Raw genomic sequence first — 22,011 nt, forward strand, 5'->3', positions numbered from 1 at the left:
AATATAGTTGTTCAATGTAAACTAAATAATATCTAGCAAATTAATCATATTACAATTTAGTTCTGCTTGCTATAATGTTTTCAAACATTATATAAGATACACTTCTTGTGGGCCCCTGTGATTGTCTGAAAAAACTTGTTCAGCTGGGGGTTGTACTGGAGAGCACAAGGGAGAATTGTGCTGGGTAGGGCTCTGTTCATATATCTTAGGACAGGGTTTATCAGAAGAATTATGAGGCGTTCCTTTTTAATAAACAAACAAAAGCCGAGAACACAAAACAAAGTGCCGGGCATTACAAATACCCAGAGGTTCAGGAGTTCAGACAACATGAGACGCACAATGACCAACAGTAACAGGGAGAAAATGGCTAAAACTAAATACACAGACTAACGAGGAGAACAGAAACAGGTGGGGGCTAAATTTAGGTGAAATTAATATACTGATTAACCAAAACAAGTATGCTTGTGACATACTTCTGACATTCAATCAGGTACATAAGTATTTTGAGAGTGATAAAGTTATTATTATTTAAGCTGTCCACCACACCATATTGGAGGTGAAATTAAATAAGGGACTTGAGCTTTAAGTGCAGACTTTCAGCTTTAATTTGAATGGATATTTTGTTGCATTCTTGAAAAGAAGAAATAATTTTGTTTCCCTCTTCTTAAAGACATTTAGTAGGAGAAATGGCTAGATAAAAGGTCTGCCTAATTCAACATCACCTGGATGAAAATAGAGAGAAATCTTATCTTTACTGCTACAGTTGAAATCTATCAGGTTATTTCACATGACACACAACCACAACAGATTACAATCAATTCACTGGAACTGAATTATTATCCTCTAACTAATGTTCAGCCCATTTCTCCACCATCCACACACCTACATAGTTTGAATTGCCCTTAGCCTATAAAAATCTTTTCACTCTTCCCTAAAATACCTGATTATACAACCAGCCGTCAAGCCCTCAACTCTACAGTCTCAGGTAAATACCATATTTAAAGTGGCTTTAAGTTTTAGTATTTTTTTTGTATTGCCTGATGTCAAATGTATCCATTAGCCAAGGCTTAGGAATACAAGTGTGAATCCTTAGCGTTGGATAGCCAAGGACCAAGTCTTAGTCTTGGGCTAAGTTAGCCTGGGGCTAAGAACAATGCAGTTGTGAAAAGGCCTTAAGTGTGCCATTCAAAGAGTGGATCACTTGTTAAACAGTGTCAAATATATTTCAGTTCTATTTAATTTCTTACTTATATCACTCAGTTTAATATTTAATTGTAATTTCGGGTACACTGCAAAAATGTTAGAACAAGACAATTAAACTATTTTTGAGGGATATTTGCTTGAAATAAGTGAAATAATTTGCCATGAACAAGAAATATTTCAAGGAATATTTTCTAAAAACAAGTGGTATATTCTAGCTTGTTAAGAAAAATATACCTTATTTTAAGGATGGTGGGGTTTCTAACATGAAAATAAGATAAATATACTTGATAAGTCATATATTCTTTCAGTGCATGTTAAAAAACGTTCTAATCCGTATATCAATTTGAAGCATCTAGTTTTCTCTTCATCCCACCCTCTTTCTATCTTTCTCTCTGTAGTACCCACAATGGGAATCTCTACAAGCAACACTGGCAACATCACTGGAAATGTCTCTAGAGACACTGGCAACATCACTGGAAACGTCTCTGGAAACACTGGCAAAATCAATGGAAACGTCTCTGGAAACATTGGCAACATCTCTGGTAACCTGCTTGTTAATACTTTTTTATTGTGCTATATGAGCTATCCCACATTGAATTGGAAGACAATAACACGTGGCATTAGAAAGAATAAAACAATGGCATGTCGATATAAATAGTGTCGAGAGGTGAAACATGCACATCCAACTTGTCAGGTCAAAAAGAACACTGGTAATAATAGAAGAAAGTCCGCAAACTCTGGTGGTGCTCCAACAATGGAATTTAATGAAACGCACAGAGTGACCGTGTTCTTCACAACAGGATCTTTGTCAGGTCATTAAATTAAATTCCTTTGTTAGAGCACTACCAGAGTTGTGGACTTTCTTCTATTACCATGTCTCTTGATATTTATTTATTTGCAAGTCTGTTTGGGCACTGGCTTTAAAATAAAACATTCTGTTATGTTTTTCCAAGCAGTGTTCCAAATTACTTCCTAATTCTGGCCACAACATTTATTTCAGCAACCTAATTATGAATAATGACTCATTTGGAATTTGTTTCTCTCTTCATATATTTTTTTTTACTGCAGTTCGCTCATTCTCTGCAACTGCTACATCCCATGTTGCCAATGCAGCAGCCACCCCTGTTCGTCTCTACTACAAGGTGGAGAAGATGAATCTTCAAGACCTCATTGAGGGGAGTCAGCTTAAGGATGGTGACTCCATTGTCATTTTGCCCGGCCACTCAATGGAAACCCCTATATCTCACAACCTCTATGTCACTGGCTTTCAAGTAAACAGTGAACATAATCATTGCTGCCATGGGAACGCCCCAATGAGTGGGTTGAACAACCTGCTAGTAGAAGCTGTTGAGGGTCACCCAAAGTCTTACATCATCACTGCCGACAATGATGTGAAGTTGGCCAAAACTGGAGAAATCTGGGTGGATGTGGATGGGGTGGATCACACCCCCAAAAAGTAAAATACTTTAACACAATGCTTTGAGATTCAGGCTAGATGTATACTTAATATTTGAAATTCATTCAAGCACTTTGCTGATTTTCTACTTCATTGAGTAGTGTTACTGGGTTGTAGAGGTTGTCCCACCTTGCTAAATGTAGATGAATTCCCTAACTGGATGTCACTCCTGTTAACACAAATAAATACATTTGAAAAGTACGTTTTCCCTAAAATGTTGTCATGAAATGTGTGTTTGTATGTGTGAGAGAGAACGAGATTACATTACTGAAACCTGGTGACAAGAAATACCTGAAATCACTCTTTAATTATCTTAAGAAATAATAATAAAATACTGGCTAGCGGATTCTGTTCATGCACGTGAGGACCGCAGCTGCTTCCTTTTGTTCTCTTAACCCGTACTCTGTCCCTTTCTCATACTGATACTCCCCAAAATCTGTGCAATAAGTGTAGGCTATTTACATCTTGTGGCCTTTTTTTGACTGTCATGGAGGATGTACTGTGTCTCTTGTTTTTCATTAAACTCAGAAAACAAAGAACCAATGACATCAGAAATGATCTTGTGTGTAATAAGTATGAAACTATATAAAGGTAGAGGCCTGAGACTGAGATGGACAGTTGCTCCGCGGACCACCTCGGCATTATTACTTTGTAGTAAAGTCTATTTCAAACTCAAGAGCTCCGGTATTAACAAATATTTCTGAGTAAGAGTTTCTACCCCACCGTCAAATTTTGAAACTTAAAATTTTGAAAAAATAACGTGTGTATTATTCTCCACCCTCCGCAAATCAAGAACGTATACTTTTTATAGTAATGGTTTACTTATTGTAGGTGGTACTGAAATAGCAAAGATCTGACAAATATTGAAACTTCCAATTTTGAAAAAAAAAGGGTGTGTATTGTTCCCCACCCTCCCCCGATCAAGAATATACCATTTGTAGTCATGGTGTTGTTATTGAAATGACATAGCTCTGTCAAATTTTGAAACTTCACATGTAGATGTAAGTTAGCTTAAAAAGCAGGACAAGCTCAGAACCTCCATCTTTGTCAGGTATCGTTTGTTAATGCAGACCATTCGGGACCTGCAAGAGGGAAGGCCTCTGGGTAATGTAGCCTGGGCCCAGGACTCCCCAGTCCTCTCTCCTGCGTGTATACTCCCCGTCACTTTCTCAGACAAGCCCAGGAGTGGGGGAGACAAGGAGGGCCGTGAGGAGCGGGCACCAATGAAGAAAGACAAAGTGAAGACTGCCATTGAGGCCTCAGAAAAGGGTATGTAAATAGACGCATACACCCCCCCCACACACACACACACAAACACCCCCCCCCCCCCACACACACACACACAAAGAATCTAGACATACAAACCATGGTCACGGATTATCAACTGCTGTAAGACATTTGTAAAGCAACTTAATCATACAGTTTATAATGATGTAGTGGTTAAATGTGGTGTAAAGCTGGTCTAGGTTTCTGACCCCGAAAAACACACACACACATTTCAGTAGCCGCCGGTTCAAATCCAGCCTAATGTCCTATAAGGGTAAAGGTAGAAAAGCCAACGTTTCCCGTTTATGAATACAGAACATTTGGTGTGTCTGTGAGTGGAACAACACTCGTCTGATTGTCCCCAGGGCCCTCACTTCACCAAGTCAGACCTGAGCCTGCTGCAGCTCATCAAAGCCGGGAAGGAGGGCATCTTCTACAAGGCCAGGATGACACGGGGAACCTGCAAGGGCCATGAGATGTTCACCTGCAAGATCGCCAAAGAGAGTACGACGGACTAGTTCACCACCGTTTTCAAATTATTGAAAAATGTGCAGTTATTTAACAGAGTTCAGTAATGGTTGTTGAAGGGATTTCCTGGAATACCTCACAGTGGTAAATTAACACTGGACCTCATGGGACCAACGCGGACCAACATGACCTCTGACTAGCGTAGCTGGTCCCATGGTTTAGCAATCTCCCTTTATTCATTTTATATATTTACTCTGCTTTTGTACCTGAGGCCGGTAAGAAAAGAATGGTGCTGATAAAACTGAGATTTACCTGGCATGTGTCCCAAATGGCATTCAGTTGCAAGATCAGGTGTCATACCCTATTCTGAAAAAAACATTTGACTTAATACGTTAAATATTTCCATCCCGTATTTGTGACTCCTAAAACCATCCACTTGTATTCTCCCAGGTGTGACCCCTAAAACCATCCTCTTGTATTCTCCCAGGTGTGACCCCTAAAACCATCCTCTTGTATTCTCCTAGGAGTGACCCCTAAACCATCCTCTTGTATTCTCCCAGGTGTGACCCCTAAAACCATCCACTTGTATTCTCCCAGGTGTGACCCCTAAACCATCCACTTGTATTCTCCCAGGTGTGACCCCTAAAACCATCCTCTTGTATTCTCCCAGGTGTGACCCCTAAAACCATCCTCTTGTATTCTCCTAGGAGTGACCCCTAAACCATCCTCTTGTATTCTCCCAGGTGTGACCCCTAAAACCATCCACTTGTATTCTCCCAGGTGAGACCCCTAAAAACATCCACTTGTATTCTCCCAGGTGTGACCCCTAAAACCATCCACTTGTATTCTCCCAGGTGTGACCCCTAAACCATCCACTTGTATTCTCCCAGGTGTGACCCCTAAACCATCCACTTGTATTCTCCCAGGTGTGACCCCTAAAACCATCCTCTTGTATTCTCCTAGGAGTGACCCCTAAACCATCCTCTTGTATTCTCCCAGGTGTGACCCCTAAAACCATCCACTTGTATTCTCCCAGGTGTGACCCCTAAAAACATCCACTTGTATTCTCCCAGGTGTGACCCCTAAAACCATCCACTGGTATTCTCCCAGGTGTGACCCCTAAAACCATCCACTTGTATTTCTGTACGTAGTGACAGTCTGTATTCTGTGTCATGTGTGTGTGTTTCATTGCAGAGTCCTATGTGTTGATAATGGAGTTTGTGAGCTCTGGCACCCTGCGTAGCTTCCTAAAGAACAACAAAGACAAGCTGACCCCTGACCCTGAGCTGCAGAGCCTGTTCACCATCGCCTCCATTCACATCGCTCTAGCCATGGAACCCCTGAGATCCAAAATGGTGCCCAGTTTCCTTCACCGCTGTCATTCTTTATGAGAAAACCATACAGCCTAAACCCAGGTACTTACAGTGAGGGAAAAATAATATTTGATCCCCAGCTGATTTTGTTCATTTGCCCACTGCCAAAGAAATAATCAGTCTATAATTTTAATGGTAGGTTTATGTAAACAGTGAGAGACGGAATAACAACAAAGAAATCCTGAAAAATGCATGTCAAAAATGTTATTAATTGATTTGCATTTTAATGAGTAAAATAAGTATTTGAAAGATTTCTGGCTCCCTGGTGTCTTTTATACAGGTAATGTGCTGAGATTAGGAGCACACTCTTAAAGGGAGTGCTCCTAATCTCAGCTTGATAGCTGTATAAAAGACACCTGTCCACAGAAGCAATCAATCAGATTCCAAAGTCACCACCATGGCCAAGATCAAAGAGCTGTCCAAAGATGTCAGGGACAAGATTGTAGACCTACACAAGGCTGGAATGGGCTACAAGACCATCGCCAACCAGCTTGGTGAGAAGGTGACAACAGTTGGTGCGATTATTTGCAAATGGAAGAAACCCAAAAGAACTGTCAATCTCCCTCTGTGGCGGGCTCCATGCAAGATCTCACCTCGTGGAGTTTCAATGATCATGAGAACGGTGAGGAATCAGCCCAGAACTACACGGGAGGATCTTGTCAATGATCTCAAGGCAGCTGGGACCATAGTCACCAAGAAAACAATTGGTAACACATTACTCCAAGAAGGAGTAAAATCCTGCACCAAGGTCCCCCTACTCAAGAAAGCACATGTACAGGCCCATCTGAAGTTTGCCAATAAACATCTGAATGATTCAGAGGAGAACTAGGTGAAAATGTTGTGGTCAGATGAGACAAAAATCAAGCTCTTTGGCATCAACTCAACTCACCGTGTTTGGAGGAGGAGGAATGCTGCCTATGATCCCAAGATCACCACCCCCACCGTCAAACATGGAGGTGGAAACATTATGCTATGGGGGTGTTTTTCTGCTAAGGGGACAGGACAACTTCACCCCATCAAAGGGACGATGGATGGGGCCATGTATCATGGGTGAGAACCTCCTTCCCTCAGCCAGGGCATTGAAAATGCGTCGTGGATGGGTATTCCAGCATGACAATGACCCAAAACACATGGCCAAGGCAACAAAGGAGTGGCTCAAGAAGAAGCACATTTAGGTCCTGGAGTGGCCTAGCCAGTTTCCAGACCTTAATCCCATAGAAAATCTGTGGAGGGAGCTGAAGGTTCGAGTTGCCAAACGTCAGCTTCAAAACCTTAATGACTTGGAGAAGATCTGCAAAGATGTGGTTGGCAAACCTGTTGGCCAACTACAAGAAACGTCTGACCCCTGTGATTCCCAACAAGGCTTTTGCCACCAAGTACTGTCATTATTTGCAGAGGGGTCGAATACTTATTTCACTCATTAAAATGCAAATCTATTTATAACATTTTTGACATGCGTCTGGATAGTTTTGTTGTTATTCTGTCTCTCACTGTTCAAATAAACCGATAAATAAAATGATAGGCTGATCATTCCTTTGTCAGTTGGCAAACGTACAAGATCAGCAGGGGATCAAATACTTTTTTCCCTTAATGTAACTGTGTTGGCATGCTCTAAGAGAAAATCCAACTGTTTACTCATGTGAAAGTTGATTTTAGAAGCCACTCTTGCCCAAGGCAAAAGACCCCAAGTATCGGAAATAAATGTAATCTAAGTACAACATGACAACTGTCCAACCCAGTCAACTTACTCTTCACAAAACAGCCAACCACTTGCACTCTGTTTCAATTCTGCGACAATGTCCTTTGAAAGTAGCATACACAATCTCTGACAGAGAAGGTTGGAAAATGGTCAGTTACAATGGACTGATGTGGGATCTGTTCTTGCATAGTGATTCCTCCAGTTCAGCCCACATTAACTGATGCAGGATCTGTCCTTCTAGGTGGTGCACTGTGACCTGGCCCTCAGAAACATCATGGTGAACAGATTTCCCTGGGAGGTCAAAGTGGCAGAGTTTGGTCTGGCCAGGGACCTGACCCGAGTGAGGAGCTACCGCAGCAGCCGAAGGAGAAACCCACGGGTCAATTGCATGCGCACGCGAAAGTGCGCACAAACAGGCAGAATCACCAGCCCACAACCAGAAGTTAAGTGAATGGAAGTTCAACCACTCTCTTATACTGGGCCCTATAAATGTCACCTTGGTTTCACTCTAGATGAGAATGTGACCTTTGAAGATGGCTTTAGATCATAGCAGGTTAAGCTTGTATAGCAGATTCTGCGGTCAGTGGAAAACAAGACGAAAGAATTCAAGTTCCTTGGTTACTCAACTTATTCTGAAGTACATACATCCTCCCAGTGCTGCTGGGTAATGTAGAGCTGGAGTACATACTGTGTTCCTTGTATTCTGTTTTCATTTACATTTTACACAGTGTACCAACTTTTTTTGGTTTTATATATTCAGGGGGAAAAAATACGATGTGGTATTTAAATCAAGAATACACTTTCTATGACCCTCAAGGGAAAAGATGCAGATGACATCTGGTTAGCCAGACCCAAACAAAAGGCCAAAGGTCTTTTGTTTGGGTCAGACAACCCTAGTGTTCTGGCTACAGGAGAAACACAGGCTTGAGTTACTCTTCAAAAAATAGGGGTTTTTGACATTTTTGCTGGAGGAGAAGGAAAAAGTCATTGCATGTGCAGTATAATGTTGCAATCGGTTGTCAGTTTTAAATCACCAGTTTTGCATTTAAATGTCAGACACAATTTCTGAGTGAAAAGTTCATTTTAGGCTTAATCAGTAAAGCCCCCTAGTGACCATCTGACCTCTTCTCACTTAAATGCACCCACGACTACCAAGCCTCAGCTACACAGTACAGACAGAACGGAGGCCAGGAAACAGATGGTAAATGAGATGACTTCCATTGTGTTTGTAGGAGCGCGTGCCCCTTCGCTGGTATCCGCCTGAGTACTTCAGAAACAACTACTACAGCTTTAAGGGGGATGTGTGGTCGTATGGCATCGTGCTGTGGGAAATGCAGATGTTTGGTGAGTTTTTGGTTATTAAGGATGGGGAGAAATCTCTGATGAGATTGACCTATACTGGAAGGAAAACTGAAGGAAAAAGGAAGGTGAGGGATCAGCCCAGAACTACACGGCAGGACCTGGTCAATGACCTGAAGAGAGCTGGGACCACAGTCTCAAAGAAAACCATTAGTAACACAATACGCCTTCATGGATTAAAATCCTTCAACGCATGCAAGGTCCCCCTGCTCAAGCCAGCGCATGTCCAGGCCCATCTGAAGTTTGCCAATGACCATCTGGATGATCCAGAGGAGGAATGGGAGAAGGTAATGTGGTCTGATGAGACAAAAATAGAGCTTTTTGGTCTAAACTCCACACCGCTGTGTTTGGAGGAAGAAGAAGGATGAGTACAACCCCAAGAACACCATCCCAACCGTGAAGCATGGAGGTGGAAACATAATTCTTTTGGGATGCTTTTCTGCAAAGGGGACAGGATGACTGCACCGTATTGAAGGGAGAATGGATGGGGCCATGTGTTGTGTGATCTTGGCCAACAACCTCCTTCCCTCAGTAAGAGCATTGAAGATGGGTCGTGGCTGGGTCTTCAAGCATGACAACGACCTGAAACACACAGCCAGGGCAACTAAGGATAGGTTCCGTAAGAAGCATCTCAAGGTCCACGGAGTGGCCTAGCCTGTCTCCAGACCTGAACCCAATAGAAAATCTTTGGAGGGAGCTGACCCAGCGACAGCCCCAAAACCTGAAGGATCTGGAGAAGGTCTGTATGGAGGAGTGGGCCAAAATCCCTGCTGCAGTGTGTGCAAACCTGGTCAAAAACTACAGGAAAAGTAGGATCTCTGTAATTGCAAACAAAGGTTTCTGTACCAAATATTAAGTTCTGCTTTTCTGATGTATCAAATACTTACGTCTTGCAATAAAATGGAAATGTATTACTTAAAAATCATACAATGTGATTTTCTTACTTGCCTTGTAAGTAGGAAAACCTGCAAAATCGGCAGTGTATCAAATACTTGTTCTCCCCACTGTATTTGAGCTATAGAAGCTCGTCTGTTGGATCAGACCACACAGGCCAGCCTTCACTCCCCACGTGCATCAATGAGACTTGGCCGCCCATGTCCCTGTCACTGGTTCTCTTCTTTGGACCTTTTGGACTTTTGATAGGTACTGACCACTGCAGACCGGAAACACCCCACCCCAGATAGTTAAAATGCTAGATATTCAGTAGACAATATGTAGAGCATCTACAGGTACACTCTTGGGACTCTCAAAATAAAGTGTTACCTGCTCTCTTAGTTTCCTTACTTTAATCTGCACTGATATGAAAATTCGGGAGCAGCTAGAGTGAGGTCTTGATTCAATCCATTGCACTGACAATCCACAATGTAGTATAGTTTATATTTAAAGGTAACTTCCACGCACAGCGTTTGTATGGCTCCACATTGAGTCAAACCCGAATACTCCCCTGTCTGAGTCGTTACAACAGCGCAGATTAAGGTGACTTTAATCTGCGTTTGGACTTCTTGCAAGAGACACACACATTATCTGCAGAGAGCTTTGTTTATTGAAATGCCCCTGTCTTCCTGTAGGATTACGTGGACGTGGCGAACCCCAGGCTTCTGACATCAGGGGAGGTGGGCATGAATGATTCAGAAAGCCTCAACCAGTTCTGAATTCGGCCATTTTGATTCCTCACACAGACACAACGTTGAAGCTCAACTGATTCTTCCTTTATGTGTTAGATGGACTGCCGAAACACATTTACATTTGTACAAAACAGGATCCTCCAATCTCAGGAGCTAACAGTCATTTACAATGTTATTAAAAAATCTAATAAACTCCAGCTGTATTTGGAGAATGACATTTATACAGTGGCTGTGTTAACGTATGGGTATTAATCACTGTAATGTCGAATATTTAGAAATGACAGAACATTTTGTGCATTGTCAACTCATTTTAAGTCACCAAAAATTATACTTGGATCATTTAAATTAAAAGTGCTGGAATACAAGATATCAATCAAGATATTTGTGTCACTGTCCCAACATTTCTAGGGACAGTTTCGCAGGTACGGAATAAGCCTATTCTAGGACTAAAAAATCTAGTTCAATAGAAAACTCCATTGAGCTTGTTTTTGTAGTCTTAGACAAGGCTTTATCTGTCTGCGAAACTCGCCCTTACAGTTTACTGTACATAATAATCTTTGAACCGAGTTTCAAGGATATTCTGATTATTATAAAATGTATAGTTCTACTCCCATTTTTCTGTAAATACCGTGTAGGTATAAACATTGTCTTAATAATTCAGTAACAATTTTTTTATTTATATTTATGCCACTGGTGAAGGAAAAGTTTGTTTAATAATAATTTTCATTGAATAATAGTTTGTTCTTTGTGTTGCACAATGCATTTGCCTGCTGGGCGAATAAACGTGAACTTGAACAACCAACGGCACTGGTCTCTGCAATAGACATACATACACACCAGACATACATACACACCAGACATACGTACACACCAGACATACATACACATCAGACATACGTACACACCAGGCATACATATTGTACATACACACTAGAGTCAGGGTGTTTCATACATTGGCCCTCTTTACAAGAATGTTCTGTTTAAATGTGTCCCAAATGGCACTGTGTTGCTGGTTTAGTGCACTTTCTGGGGAATATGTGTGCTACACTATTCTGCGAATTAGAATTCACTAAAATGTGTGTACTATATAGAGAATAGGGTGCGATTAGGGACACAGTGTAATGCGCCCCTGTGATTCAGAGGTTTCAGGACTAGACATGTCGCCTTTGGTCCCTGTTGTGTCGATCACTTTCACAAGTCAGAATAAAATCAAGGTTTTCAGTCTGGGATACCTCAGAGGAATTTGAGTTCCCCCGTTGAGCCTGTTCCATTTCTGCCTTCGCTGGTGATCCTCGGTCCTTCCGTCCCTTCTGACAGCACCCATTCTTCCTCTACTGCGCTAACTTCCTCCATCTGAACCCAGTACAGTTCTATTTCTAATTCATCCTCATCTGGTCTCCTCCTCCTCATCTCCTCCATTGGTTCAGTAGGAGGGGGTCGGGAGCAGACTTCCCCAGCTGGACAATGTTGGTTAAAACAGCTGGCAGTCCTCCCTCCAGCATCTCATGCTGATGTTGTACCCAGCTTTGCTCATCTCCTTTCACTTCCTGAAGACTTTGCTGTATGAGGTTGTAATGCACATCTTTGATAGACTTAACCCCGCCTTGGGTCAGGGTTGAGTTAACGATGTAAGCCCGTGTCGAAAAACCTGGTGTCCCTACCCCTCAGGGCGACCGAGGGATCTACACAGTTCTGAATGGTGGAACGGCCGGTTCCACTCTTGTTGGTGGCGTGAAGCCAAGGAGTCTTTGCTCCTCGTCTTTGCTCCTCGTCTTTGCTCCTCATCTTTGCTCCTCGTCTTTGCTTCGCGTTTCACATGAAAAAGCCTTCAGGCTATACGGTGAGGTGCTGCTCAAGATGAAAGGTTCAGCAAATGCGGAGAAATGTATGGATCTAGCATATGCCCTGACCTCTGCCTCTATTTTGCGTCAACTGTTTTCTGATTTCTTGACACACTGTCCCATCTGCCAAGGCTAACCTGACAAATGTTGTCAAGTGTTAAACCATCCCAGAGAACCCTGGGGAAACTTTCCCAACTTTCCTTTTCATCTTCGGACCTAAATGGTTTGGCTAGGTGATGACAACCTGCAGAATATTTGGAAATAGTATTGTGTTATTCTGAAAAAAGCAATTGTAGTATAACATGCAGTGTAGTTTTGAGCGGGTGATCGTTCAGGTGAGGTCCTGTTGTTTTTGGTTGTTACAGATCATCTGGGTAAAATCCATAATGAATAAATCCCTATAAAGCACAGTTTTTATTTCAATAAAATCTTCCTTGAGTCCAGGGTGGTCACAGGGTCTAAGCCACTGCCTCCAGCACACATGCCCTGCTACACCATTGGTTTGAATCAGGCCCACTGCTCATTTAGCAAATATCCTCTTCTCAATCTTTCCCCACCATCCAATCAAAACAGCCTGAAAAGCTGGTTACTTTGTATACCGTCCTTTCAGGAAGTATTCAGTACTTCAATTTATCCACATCTTGCTCTCAATCTACAAACATATCAAATAATCACAAACCAATACCATGTTATTGAAAATAAAAATATATATACATTACTGCCATCTTGTGTTAGTTCTTCAAATTAGAGTTTCAAATTTACTAGTAAAATTGACGCCATTCTATTTATTAGATTTCTACAGATGAAATTGCGCCAGTTATTTAGTGATGGATGTCGATTCATGAGAAGCTATGCAAAATGAAGAACATGGTGTGGTTTATTTCCAATCTTCGCAATGTCCACATGAGTTTCAAGAAGTGGAGAAGAACATGGTGTGGTGGCCAAGTGAAAAATGGAAGATTGATCATTTTCTGTTCCGTTCAGGAATGTGAAAACTGTCAATTTTCCATTTTGCTGAATCACCTACTTTCAGGAACATGCCAGCGCCGGGCATGGTGGCCAATGTTTGAAATGTTGTTCTTGTAGTCCCTTTCGGATCACTGTCGACCTGGTGGATCGCATATTGTGTTGAACAGCATGCTCTGGCTAGTGTGGAGTCATTGGCCTGGCTCTGTAGCTAGCTGCCTGGGGATTTGTTGTTCTTCCTTTGCCAAGTAAAAGTGAGAGCTCACCACCAGGCATGGAGGTGCCACCTTTGATAGCTCAGTTGGTAGATCGCAGCACTGTAGGTGAAGCGCCACCTGGGACTGCCGAAGATGGCGCTGAAGCTCAGTGGTAGAGCATATGCTCTGCTTCTGTGATGTCCTGGGTTCAGACCCCAACCTGGAATGGTGTGACACTTGACTTCCACCGTTCACAATGGCAATATAATTTACAAGAAGTGTGGGGCAACGTGCTAGGATGCAGAGTAACAAATGGAAGATTGTGCATTTGTTCTCTATCCGTTAATTTCAGCAAAGTCATTGTGTTGCTCTTGTTCCACTTTTTGACCATCCTGACAGCTGCCCTGCATAGACCAGGCCCCCAGAGGCCTTGGGGATGTAGTTCAGTGGTAGAGCGCATGCTTTGCATGTATGAGGTCCTGGGTTCAATCCCCAGCTTCTCCATGCGGTGCTCCTGTTTATTTATTTTCCAAATTTTTCTACACCTGTTCTGCTTCTGAGCCAATGGTTTGCCAGTGGCAGTCCTCGACTGTCACCAAAAGTCACTTTTTTCCTGACCGGGAACCAAAGCAGTGAATGCGCCGAATCCAGACCACTAGCCCTCCAGGTACTCGCACTGCGATGCCCACTTTGCTTTAGGACCAAATGAAATGCAGGGACTGGTGTCGCCGCTGTCAAGATTTACTGCGACATCTGTGTCCCTGGCACATGGGGTTGTAGCTCAGTGGTAGAGTGCATGCTTTGTATGTATGAGGTCCTGGGTTCAATCCCCAGCTTCTCCATAGGGCTTTTTCATACTTCAACAAACAAGGCTATTTGCTTCCTCTATTCACAATGTCAACATAAGTTTCAGGAAGCGGATTGTGGTGGCCGAGTGATAAACGGAGGGTTGCTCTTTCTCTCTCTGTCCATTCCACTCGTGAATGTAAAAATTGAAGAGTGTGCGTATCATTGCGTCTATGAGTTCCTGGGTACACTCCCCATCTAATAGAAAGGGAATTGTCTTACTTGAAAAAAGGGGGGGGTTTTTTATTTCCATTCTTCGCAATGTCCACATGAGTTTCAAGAAGTGGAGAAGAACATGGTGTAGTGGCCAAGTGAAAAATGGAAGATTGATAATTTTCTCTCAGTCTGTTCCGTTCAGCAATGTGAAAACTGTCAATTTTCCATTTTGCTGAATCACCTACTTTCAGGAACACAGCCAAGCTGCTGGGCATGGTGGTCAAGTGGTAAGGTGTCGGTCTTGTAAACCGAAGAGCACGGGTTCAATCCCCGTCCGTTCCTTTGAAATGTTGTTCTTGTAGTCCCTTTCGGATCACTGTCGACCTGGTGGATCACATATTGTGTTGAACAGCATGTCCTTGCTCTTGCTAGTGTGGAGTCATTGCCCTGGCTCTGTAGCTAGCTGCCTGGGGATTTGTTGTTCTTCCTTTGCCGAGTAAAAGCGAGAGCTCACCACCAGGCATGGAGGTGCCACCTTCGATAGCTCAGTTGGTAGATCGCAGTACTCTAGGTCAACGAGTGGCTATCGGGTTGATAGTTTACTCCTTCTTCCCCACCGGATGGTTTGGGCTTCCTAACCAACAGTCCCCAGTCTGTCAGGTTAGACAACTTCACCTCCTCCAACTTGAACACTGGTGTTCCACAAGTCTGTGTGCTGGGCCCCCTCCTGTACTCCCTCTTCACCCACGACTGCATTCCTGTACGCATTTTCAACATCATCGTCACATTCCGGAAATTACACCAGGGTGGTAGGCCTGATCAATGACAAGTCTGCCAACATAGAGGAGGTCAAGCGCCTGGTGGCATGGTGCGAAGACAACAACCTGGCCCTCAATGCAAAGAAAACCAAAGAGCTCATTATGGATTACAGGAAGTCTAAAGGCTAGAGTCACGGCCCAGTTCTCATCGATGGCACTTAGGTAGAGCGTGCGTCCAGCTTCAAATTCATGGGTGTCCACATCTCTGAGGACCTCTCCTGGACCCTCAACACCTCAACCCTCGTCAGAAAGGCACAGGAGCACCTATACTTTTTGAGGACGCTAAAGAAGGCCTGCCTGTCTCCCAAGATCCTTGTGAACTTTTAATGCTGCACAATCAAGAGGATTCTGACTAACTGCACCCCAGTGAAGTTTGGCGGATGCTCAGTGGATGACCGGAATGCCCTGCAAAGAGTGGTGAAAGTTGTTACATGTACATGTCTACCTCGGGACCCTTGTTGCTGCTATCCCTGCATTTCAGTTGAACATGTGTTGATATTATGTGGATTATATAATTTTGAGAGAGAATTGCTTCATGACAGTGTCGGGGAGAAGGGATGTGGGCTGGGGGTTGTATTGGGGAGAGCAAGGGATAATTGTGCTGGGTAGGTCTCTGTTTATGTATCTTAGGACAGGATTAATGAGAAGGATTTAAGCTAGGGAGGCCATAACCTTCCTTTTCGACTTTTTGGAAAGGAAGGAAAAAGCTGCAGTGGTCTCTTCATTTTTTCTGGAGCTGTATTCATAATACATTTAGAATACTAAATTATTACACAGATTCCACAGTTACTACTCATATTCCACACACATGCCAGCACACCAAAATAATAGAAAGAACTATTTATTTTTGTTGTTGGCTTGTTTTATTTCAAACCTGTCTCAAACATTTACAGATTTCCCTCCTCAACCGTTCACACCATATATTGAAGAACAAAGCACAACAATACTCATTCAGGTTTTGGCATTAGGTTCTGCTCCTCTGGAGTAACTCACTGTCATCACATGATCGTGTATACAATACTACTAATAACCATATCAACACCATACTATTATTAATATGCATTTTTTTGTTCTGTACTAGCTTGAAGTCCAGACTTTCAGCTATTATTTGAGTGGATCTGCATCCAAATTATGTGAACAGCATAGGAATTACAGCACTTTTTTTTAAGGAACCAAAAGTTATTGGACAGTTACTGGACATTGCTCAGCTTATCTCAGTTAGTTAATTTACAAGCAAATAAAGGGTCTAAGTGTGGCATTTCTATGTTCAAGTGTGGCAGTTGCATTAGAAATGTGTTGCTGTCAACCCTCAATTGTTCTTAACAAGTGCTCTGTCCCTCTCGCGTACTGATATTCCTTACACTTATTCGCGTGCACAATAAGTGTAAGTTATTTACATCTCATAGGAGGACAGATTAACGACTTGTGGCCTTTGACTCTCATGGAGGATTTTCTGGTGTACTGTAAAATGCCATGGATGAGCAGAGCCAACATGGGTTCTCTGTGGATGTATGTGGGTCTGGTAAAGCTTGACAACAATGTAGAACTAACGTCGGGCTAAAAACAATGAACGAAATGAACGAAACAACCGTTCAATGAAACGATCAAACGCTGGAAAAGGCTCAGCGTATGATTTTATCTGTGTTTATCATTACAATCAAAAATCTACTACCACATTAATTATTTTAGACCTACCATGTGTCCAAATATCTGTTACAAACATGTCTTTATTATGCTATTGTCTTGGTCTATCTGTCTTGGCGAACGTAAAACTAACGTAGAACTCCGCTGTCTGATAAAACTGACCGAGTCAGTCGTTCGCGAGTCTTTTTACTCAGGCAAAGGCAGCGGCTCCGTGCTCGTTTTCATATATTTTTTTCAGGGCGTCAGTAATCAACTAACTACATTAATTATTATAGTCTGCGTTCAATTATCAGTTATAAACATGTTTTTATGATGTTCTTGCCTTGATCTATTTTTCTTTGCGAATGCACATAGAAGTTGATCGGAGAACTGAGCTGGAGGATCGGGTATGAAGTAAGTGATCATGTTGTAGTAATCCGATGTCAAACTTTCGGATGAACGATACAATTGAACGAGTCAAAAAGGACTTGTGAATCACGAGTCACTAAAATGATTCGTTCAAAACGAACGATTCGTTTGCGAACTGCACATCACTATTGGATATACGTCACTGGGTTATACACTTGCACTGGTCTTTGGCTCCCACTTCAGGTTATAGGCTAGTTGAAAAGTTTCAGACACTGTGGACTATATCTCAAATGTTATTAAGGGGAGCAAGTCAGCCTAACGATCTCTGACAATATCAGAGAAGGCTGCAGTGATTTTAATCTACATTTATTTTGTGTTTTAACACTTGATCACCGGTTCAATGTTTAATTGGAAAACCAAGCATTTCATTGCCATAACTTGTTATTGCAAATGACAAATAAACCTTTTGAACTTAATAAACTAGATTCAATCGAAAGTAATTTAAACCTGGACTTAAAAGCGGCCGACAGACAGCGGTACAATCTGATGCCGGATTAAAGTCATTAGCACTACTTGGTCTCGCTCTGCTTCTAGGTTAGACGAATTGTGCATTCAGAGATCGATCATTTGAGCACTGAGTCTATGATCTGAAGAGGATCCGTCTGTTGACAGGCCAAGCCTCCTACATTGAGACGGAAGTGCATGATTATTTCTGGAGTTCAGCTGTTTCTGAGATCCTGGAAGTACGACGTTTGGCACCACGGTCAAGGTCACGACCAATCGCCCGTGTAACCGTAATGTTTGGTCAAATAACTAAACCTTTTGACCATGTCTGCACGATTTATAAATAGAGTTGGGGCGACATCGTTGTTTGGCTGTAACCGTGATACCGCAATAATGTATGTTGCTACGTCAACTCCCTATCGAGAAAAGAGGAAGAGCCATACGTGTTCATGTATAGAAGACCTGTGAATGAGAGTTGCAACTCTCCGGTGGGGATAGTCAAAATAAGTGATTCATTTGCAAGATTTCGATATGTTTTGTCGCTAAAAGGATGCGTCTTTGTTCGGGACGGTGCTGTGCTTCTGTTTGATGTGGAGACATTATCATATTTAAGATTAGGCTACTTTGGTAACCGACTAACAACAAGCGACTCAATATGGGGCATGAGGTTTTTGTTTATTGGCCCAATATCCTTGGTGAGAAAATTTGTTTCGTTGGTCTCGTTTTCTACTTTGGCTAATGTTGTTCCCAAACACTGTGCCATTCTTTACTCGTGCTAATCTGTTAATTACGTTACTTTCTTCATTCTGTTTTATAGGATATATCCGTCTTGTACTTATCTTTACTGCTTGGAATGCCTTCAACAATCCAGCTGTGTTCTTCACCTCCTATTCGATCTCAGTCATTCTAGATGGTAATAACGTGCATTGGCTACTCTTTCACCGCATTTCAAAACAATGTATAAACCGGGTGCTTCAAGTCCTGAATGCTGATTGGCAGACCGTTGTGGCATGTGAGGCCATGACACCACATCACGTTTTATTGGCCTAATTGTGTTGATAACGTTTTATAATAGCAATAAGGCTTCTCTGGGTTTATATACCAGACCTCTTCATATCTTATTGAATATATATTGTGCTTAAACACCTTTATTGATACGTGCCAAAAAGAAAAGCTGCACAAAGTTGTATTTCTATAGATGTTGTTCATCTGTCTCTCAGTTTGTCCAGGTCTTAAATTAAAATAGTCTTTTATAATTTCACCTGTCTATCATTCTGTTCCTTGAATAGTAGCCGATATTCTCTAGGTGTTTTTGTACAATACACAGAAGCAGAGAGTGGGGGCCAGTGAGAACATGTGAACAGAGTCAGAGAGGTTGCCTGGCTTTCAAAACCAATCCTGCCAAACCTCTGCCATGCCTGAGAACATTAGTTATATAATGCAGCAGGTATCAGTTTGAACTGTCAGGGAACAGAGCAGAGACTCACATTAACAAGCTGTACGTCGTCCCTGTGTGGTCCAGGGCTGGATGGCTGGACGGCTCGCCGGTTCAGTCAGACTTCCAGGTTCGGGGCCTGGCTGGACGTGGTGGTGGACAACCTTGGGAGGAGTATGGTGTGGGGCCAGCTCTATGAGGTACGTAGATTTGGTACCTACAACAAACAGACCGTACATGTCCCCTGGACATATGATGTGGGGCCAGCTCTATGAGGTACATAGATTTGGTACCTACAACAAACAGGGACCGTACATGTCCCCTGGACGTATGGTGTGGGGCCAGCTCTATGAGGTACGTAGGTTTGGTACCTACAACAAACAGGGACCGCACATGTCCCCTGGACGTATGGTGTGGGGCCAGCTCTATGAGGTACGTAGGTTTGGTACCTACAACAAACAGGGACCGCATGTGTCTGTCTGGCGTCTGGTGCGCCTTTTAGGACGTACAGTCCTTTTTGTATGTGGCACAAAATTCTGGGCCCTGTACACAGGCAGTCTCTGAGGGCCCCTCCCCTCTTTATTCAAGATTCAAACATTTGAAGGCCCCACTACACGTTAAGGCCCTATATACTGTACTGTGTACAGTAGACAGGTTCAATATGACTTGATTGGGATGCCACCACACAGTGTGATGTTTTTGTCCTGTTCCAGTGGGGCTGGCTGGTGTCTTCAGTGGAGTGGTGTGTGTTTGTGTGCAACCACAATGCCCATGGCGCCCAGTGGACGAACAGCTTCACAAACAGTCCTCAGTGGGTAAAGACCATCATGGCTAAAAGTGGGTAATTTACAGACAGCCCTCTGTGGGTACAGACCTTCATGGCTAAAGGTGGGTATACAGTTCTTACCCTATGAGATCTGGAGCCTGCTGGTTTTCCTTTAAAACCTCCTCATTAATGTCACCCACCTGGTGTCAGGTCCACATCAGTCCCTGATTAAAGGGTTCCAATGAAGAAACAGTGGAATTGGCTTCAAGACAAAGAACTGGGTTTGGGGAATGCAGTCTATCTATGACTTTGGCTGTATGGGTACCAGCAGGGAGTGCTCACCCAGGCTCTCTGTGCCCCCCTCTGGCTGCAGACATTGGGCACTCTGGTCCTGGCTGCAGGAAGGCTGGAAGGCTGGGCCTCTCAGTAGAGGTAAGACACATCTGTCTGACACACATGTTTTTTTATTCTTGTTTTACTGTGCAAACATACACAATATGTTTAAACTCTCATTTCTCTCCAGATATGGTGCATATGGGCTCACATCAAACACCTGACCGATGAAGAGGTGAAGAGCTAGTGAAAACAAACTACTGAAGGACGGCCGGGACTGCACTGCAGTATTACTCAGTTCTTATTTCCCCAGTGGTAATATTGGGGGTATTTTAGAAAGCAGGTTTAGTGAAAACCTAGAGTTGGTTGAATCAGAGTTATAATGTTAGAAAACATGAACGTGACACCACAGTGACAATTAAACAACTTTTTTAATTAAATACAATGTGCTTTTTAAAAGGCACGAATCAAAGGATCTCAGTCAAAACAAAGTGCTTGTCATAAATTCAAACAAACGGAAAAGGAAATGACAAAATGTGTTTTAAAGTACATTAAGTGTTAATAGTTCCATATTCTGATAGTGGTCATTGCTACAGAGGGTAGTGTAACCGGTGTAGTAGGTGTGTAAAATAAGGAGCCAACGCAGGGAGGTAGTTTAGATCTCTAAATTCTATTTCAAAAGGCACGCGTAAAATACTCAGGCGCACAGGCGCAAAACAAGCGTGCAGACAGCTTACACAATGTACACCGCTCATAGAACAATACCACACAAAGACAGCCAGAAACACAGGAACTTATATATGCGATCTAATGAGGGAATGGACGCCAGGTGTGTGCAATAACAAGACAGGACAGTGCCGTGGGAAGAGGAGCGGTGTGGCTAGAAGGCCGGCGATGACGTCCTCCACACACGTCCTCGTTACAGTTAGATTCAGTATTTTGGGTCTCCATCTCACATTATTCAGTAAACATTATGATAAAAACTCACAAAGGATTCATGATAAAATTCAATAAAATTCTTAGTATAATCCATCCTCAACAGCAATGACAACTATTAGAATGTGGGGCCATTTAATACTGTTTAAAATGTTTTGGCACTTATTGTACCATGAAGGCTGCAATAAAAAAATAAAACATTCAAATAAAGTACTGGTTTCTACTGTGCCGTACTTCAACTGCCAACCTCAAGGTAGTGCATCAAGGTAGGCATTAGGCAACCGAACATTAATATAGTGCATTAATTGAACATTAATTGTCGTTTCCCACAAGTAATTCAGTACAAAAACTTTGGCTGGGCAATACGTCAATGTTGAGATATTTATCTATTAACAATCAATCTATTAAATCTGAGGTAGAAGAGGCAAATTATTACATTTGTAATTTGAGATTTCATATTATTACACTGAAGATTTGTTGAAGCAGGTAAACAGATGACGAACGCTTACCTCCACGATACATTTTGGTCATGTGACTGTGTCTGTGTGACAGAATTTAGAGAAGGCCAAATGTCAGAGGGTTAGCGGTTGATATGCAATCACTTGATATAATAAAATAAATGTTGAACTCATTTAAAATGCTAAACAAAAGTAAAATGAAAATGGTTTCTTTCATTATTTTGTAACAAATATATAGGCATTTGATAAGGCCTATTTCTTACGTTTTATGAAAGATTTTCAAACAATGATTTTGGCACAATGGCGCCCCCCCC

The 22,011-nt window shown here is 42.4% G+C and overlaps 2 protein-coding genes and 3 non-coding genes across 8 annotated transcripts; all 5 read left to right on the forward strand.

The window, feature by feature from the left end:
• The first annotated feature begins 3,723 nt into the window (after nucleotides 1-3,723).
• Nucleotides 3,724-10,476, forward strand: LOC117594229 (tyrosine-protein kinase transmembrane receptor Ror-like). Its single transcript, XM_034291328.1, is given in 6 exon segments — nucleotides 3,724-3,897; nucleotides 4,291-4,429; nucleotides 5,504-5,748; nucleotides 7,707-7,844; nucleotides 8,698-8,892; nucleotides 10,393-10,476. Coding segments are annotated over 6 exon segments (975 nt in total).
• Nucleotides 10,477-13,885: 3,409 nt separating this feature from the next.
• trnaa-ugc lies at nucleotides 13,886-13,957 on the forward strand. Its single transcript has one exon. It is a non-coding gene; the product is annotated as a tRNA-Ala (tRNA).
• A 266-nt stretch (nucleotides 13,958-14,223) lies between these two features.
• Nucleotides 14,224-14,295, forward strand: trnat-ugu. Its single transcript has one exon. It is a non-coding gene; the product is annotated as a tRNA-Thr (tRNA).
• A 430-nt stretch (nucleotides 14,296-14,725) lies between these two features.
• trnat-ugu lies at nucleotides 14,726-14,797 on the forward strand. The gene has a single exon. It is a non-coding gene; the product is annotated as a tRNA-Thr (tRNA).
• Nucleotides 14,798-17,588: 2,791 nt separating this feature from the next.
• Nucleotides 17,589-21,127, forward strand: LOC117593712 (CDP-diacylglycerol--inositol 3-phosphatidyltransferase 1-like). Of its 4 annotated transcripts, XM_034289496.1 has the most exons (6): nucleotides 17,604-18,464; nucleotides 18,587-18,682; nucleotides 19,292-19,404; nucleotides 19,918-20,019; nucleotides 20,344-20,402; nucleotides 20,494-21,127. In XM_034289496.1, exons 1-5 carry the CDS (start codon nucleotides 18,425-18,427, stop codon nucleotides 20,398-20,400), a joined length of 408 nt encoding a protein of 135 aa, XP_034145387.1. In that variant the 5' UTR covers nucleotides 17,604-18,424; the 3' UTR covers nucleotides 20,401-20,402; nucleotides 20,494-21,127. The 4 variants fall into 4 exon arrangements, 2 of the variants coding, with proteins under 2 accessions (XP_034145387.1, XP_034145396.1); XR_004575117.1 differs by having other exon boundaries at nucleotides 17,589-18,464; nucleotides 19,292-19,636; nucleotides 19,918-20,402; XR_004575119.1 differs by lacking the exon at nucleotides 19,918-20,019 and having other exon boundaries at nucleotides 17,591-18,464; nucleotides 19,292-19,636.
• Nucleotides 21,128-22,011: the final 884 nt, after the last annotated feature.

This window comes from Esox lucius, chromosome 1, assembly GCF_011004845.1.
Source record: "Esox lucius isolate fEsoLuc1 chromosome 1, fEsoLuc1.pri, whole genome shotgun sequence".
Taxonomy (NCBI): domain Eukaryota; kingdom Metazoa; phylum Chordata; class Actinopteri; order Esociformes; family Esocidae; genus Esox; species Esox lucius.

Excerpts from the sequence above, each read along its gene's own strand:
- LOC117593712 (XM_034289496.1), top strand. The coding sequence starts at position 18,425 with ATGGGGCATGAGGTTTTTGTTTATTGGCCCAATATCCTTG. Across the intron at positions 18,465-18,586 it reads TTATTGGCCCAATATCCTTG|GATATATCCGTCTTGTACTT; the intron begins GTGAGAAAATTT and ends TCTGTTTTATAG. Across the intron at positions 18,683-19,291 it reads GATCTCAGTCATTCTAGATG|GGCTGGATGGCTGGACGGCT; the intron begins GTAATAACGTGC and ends TGTGTGGTCCAG.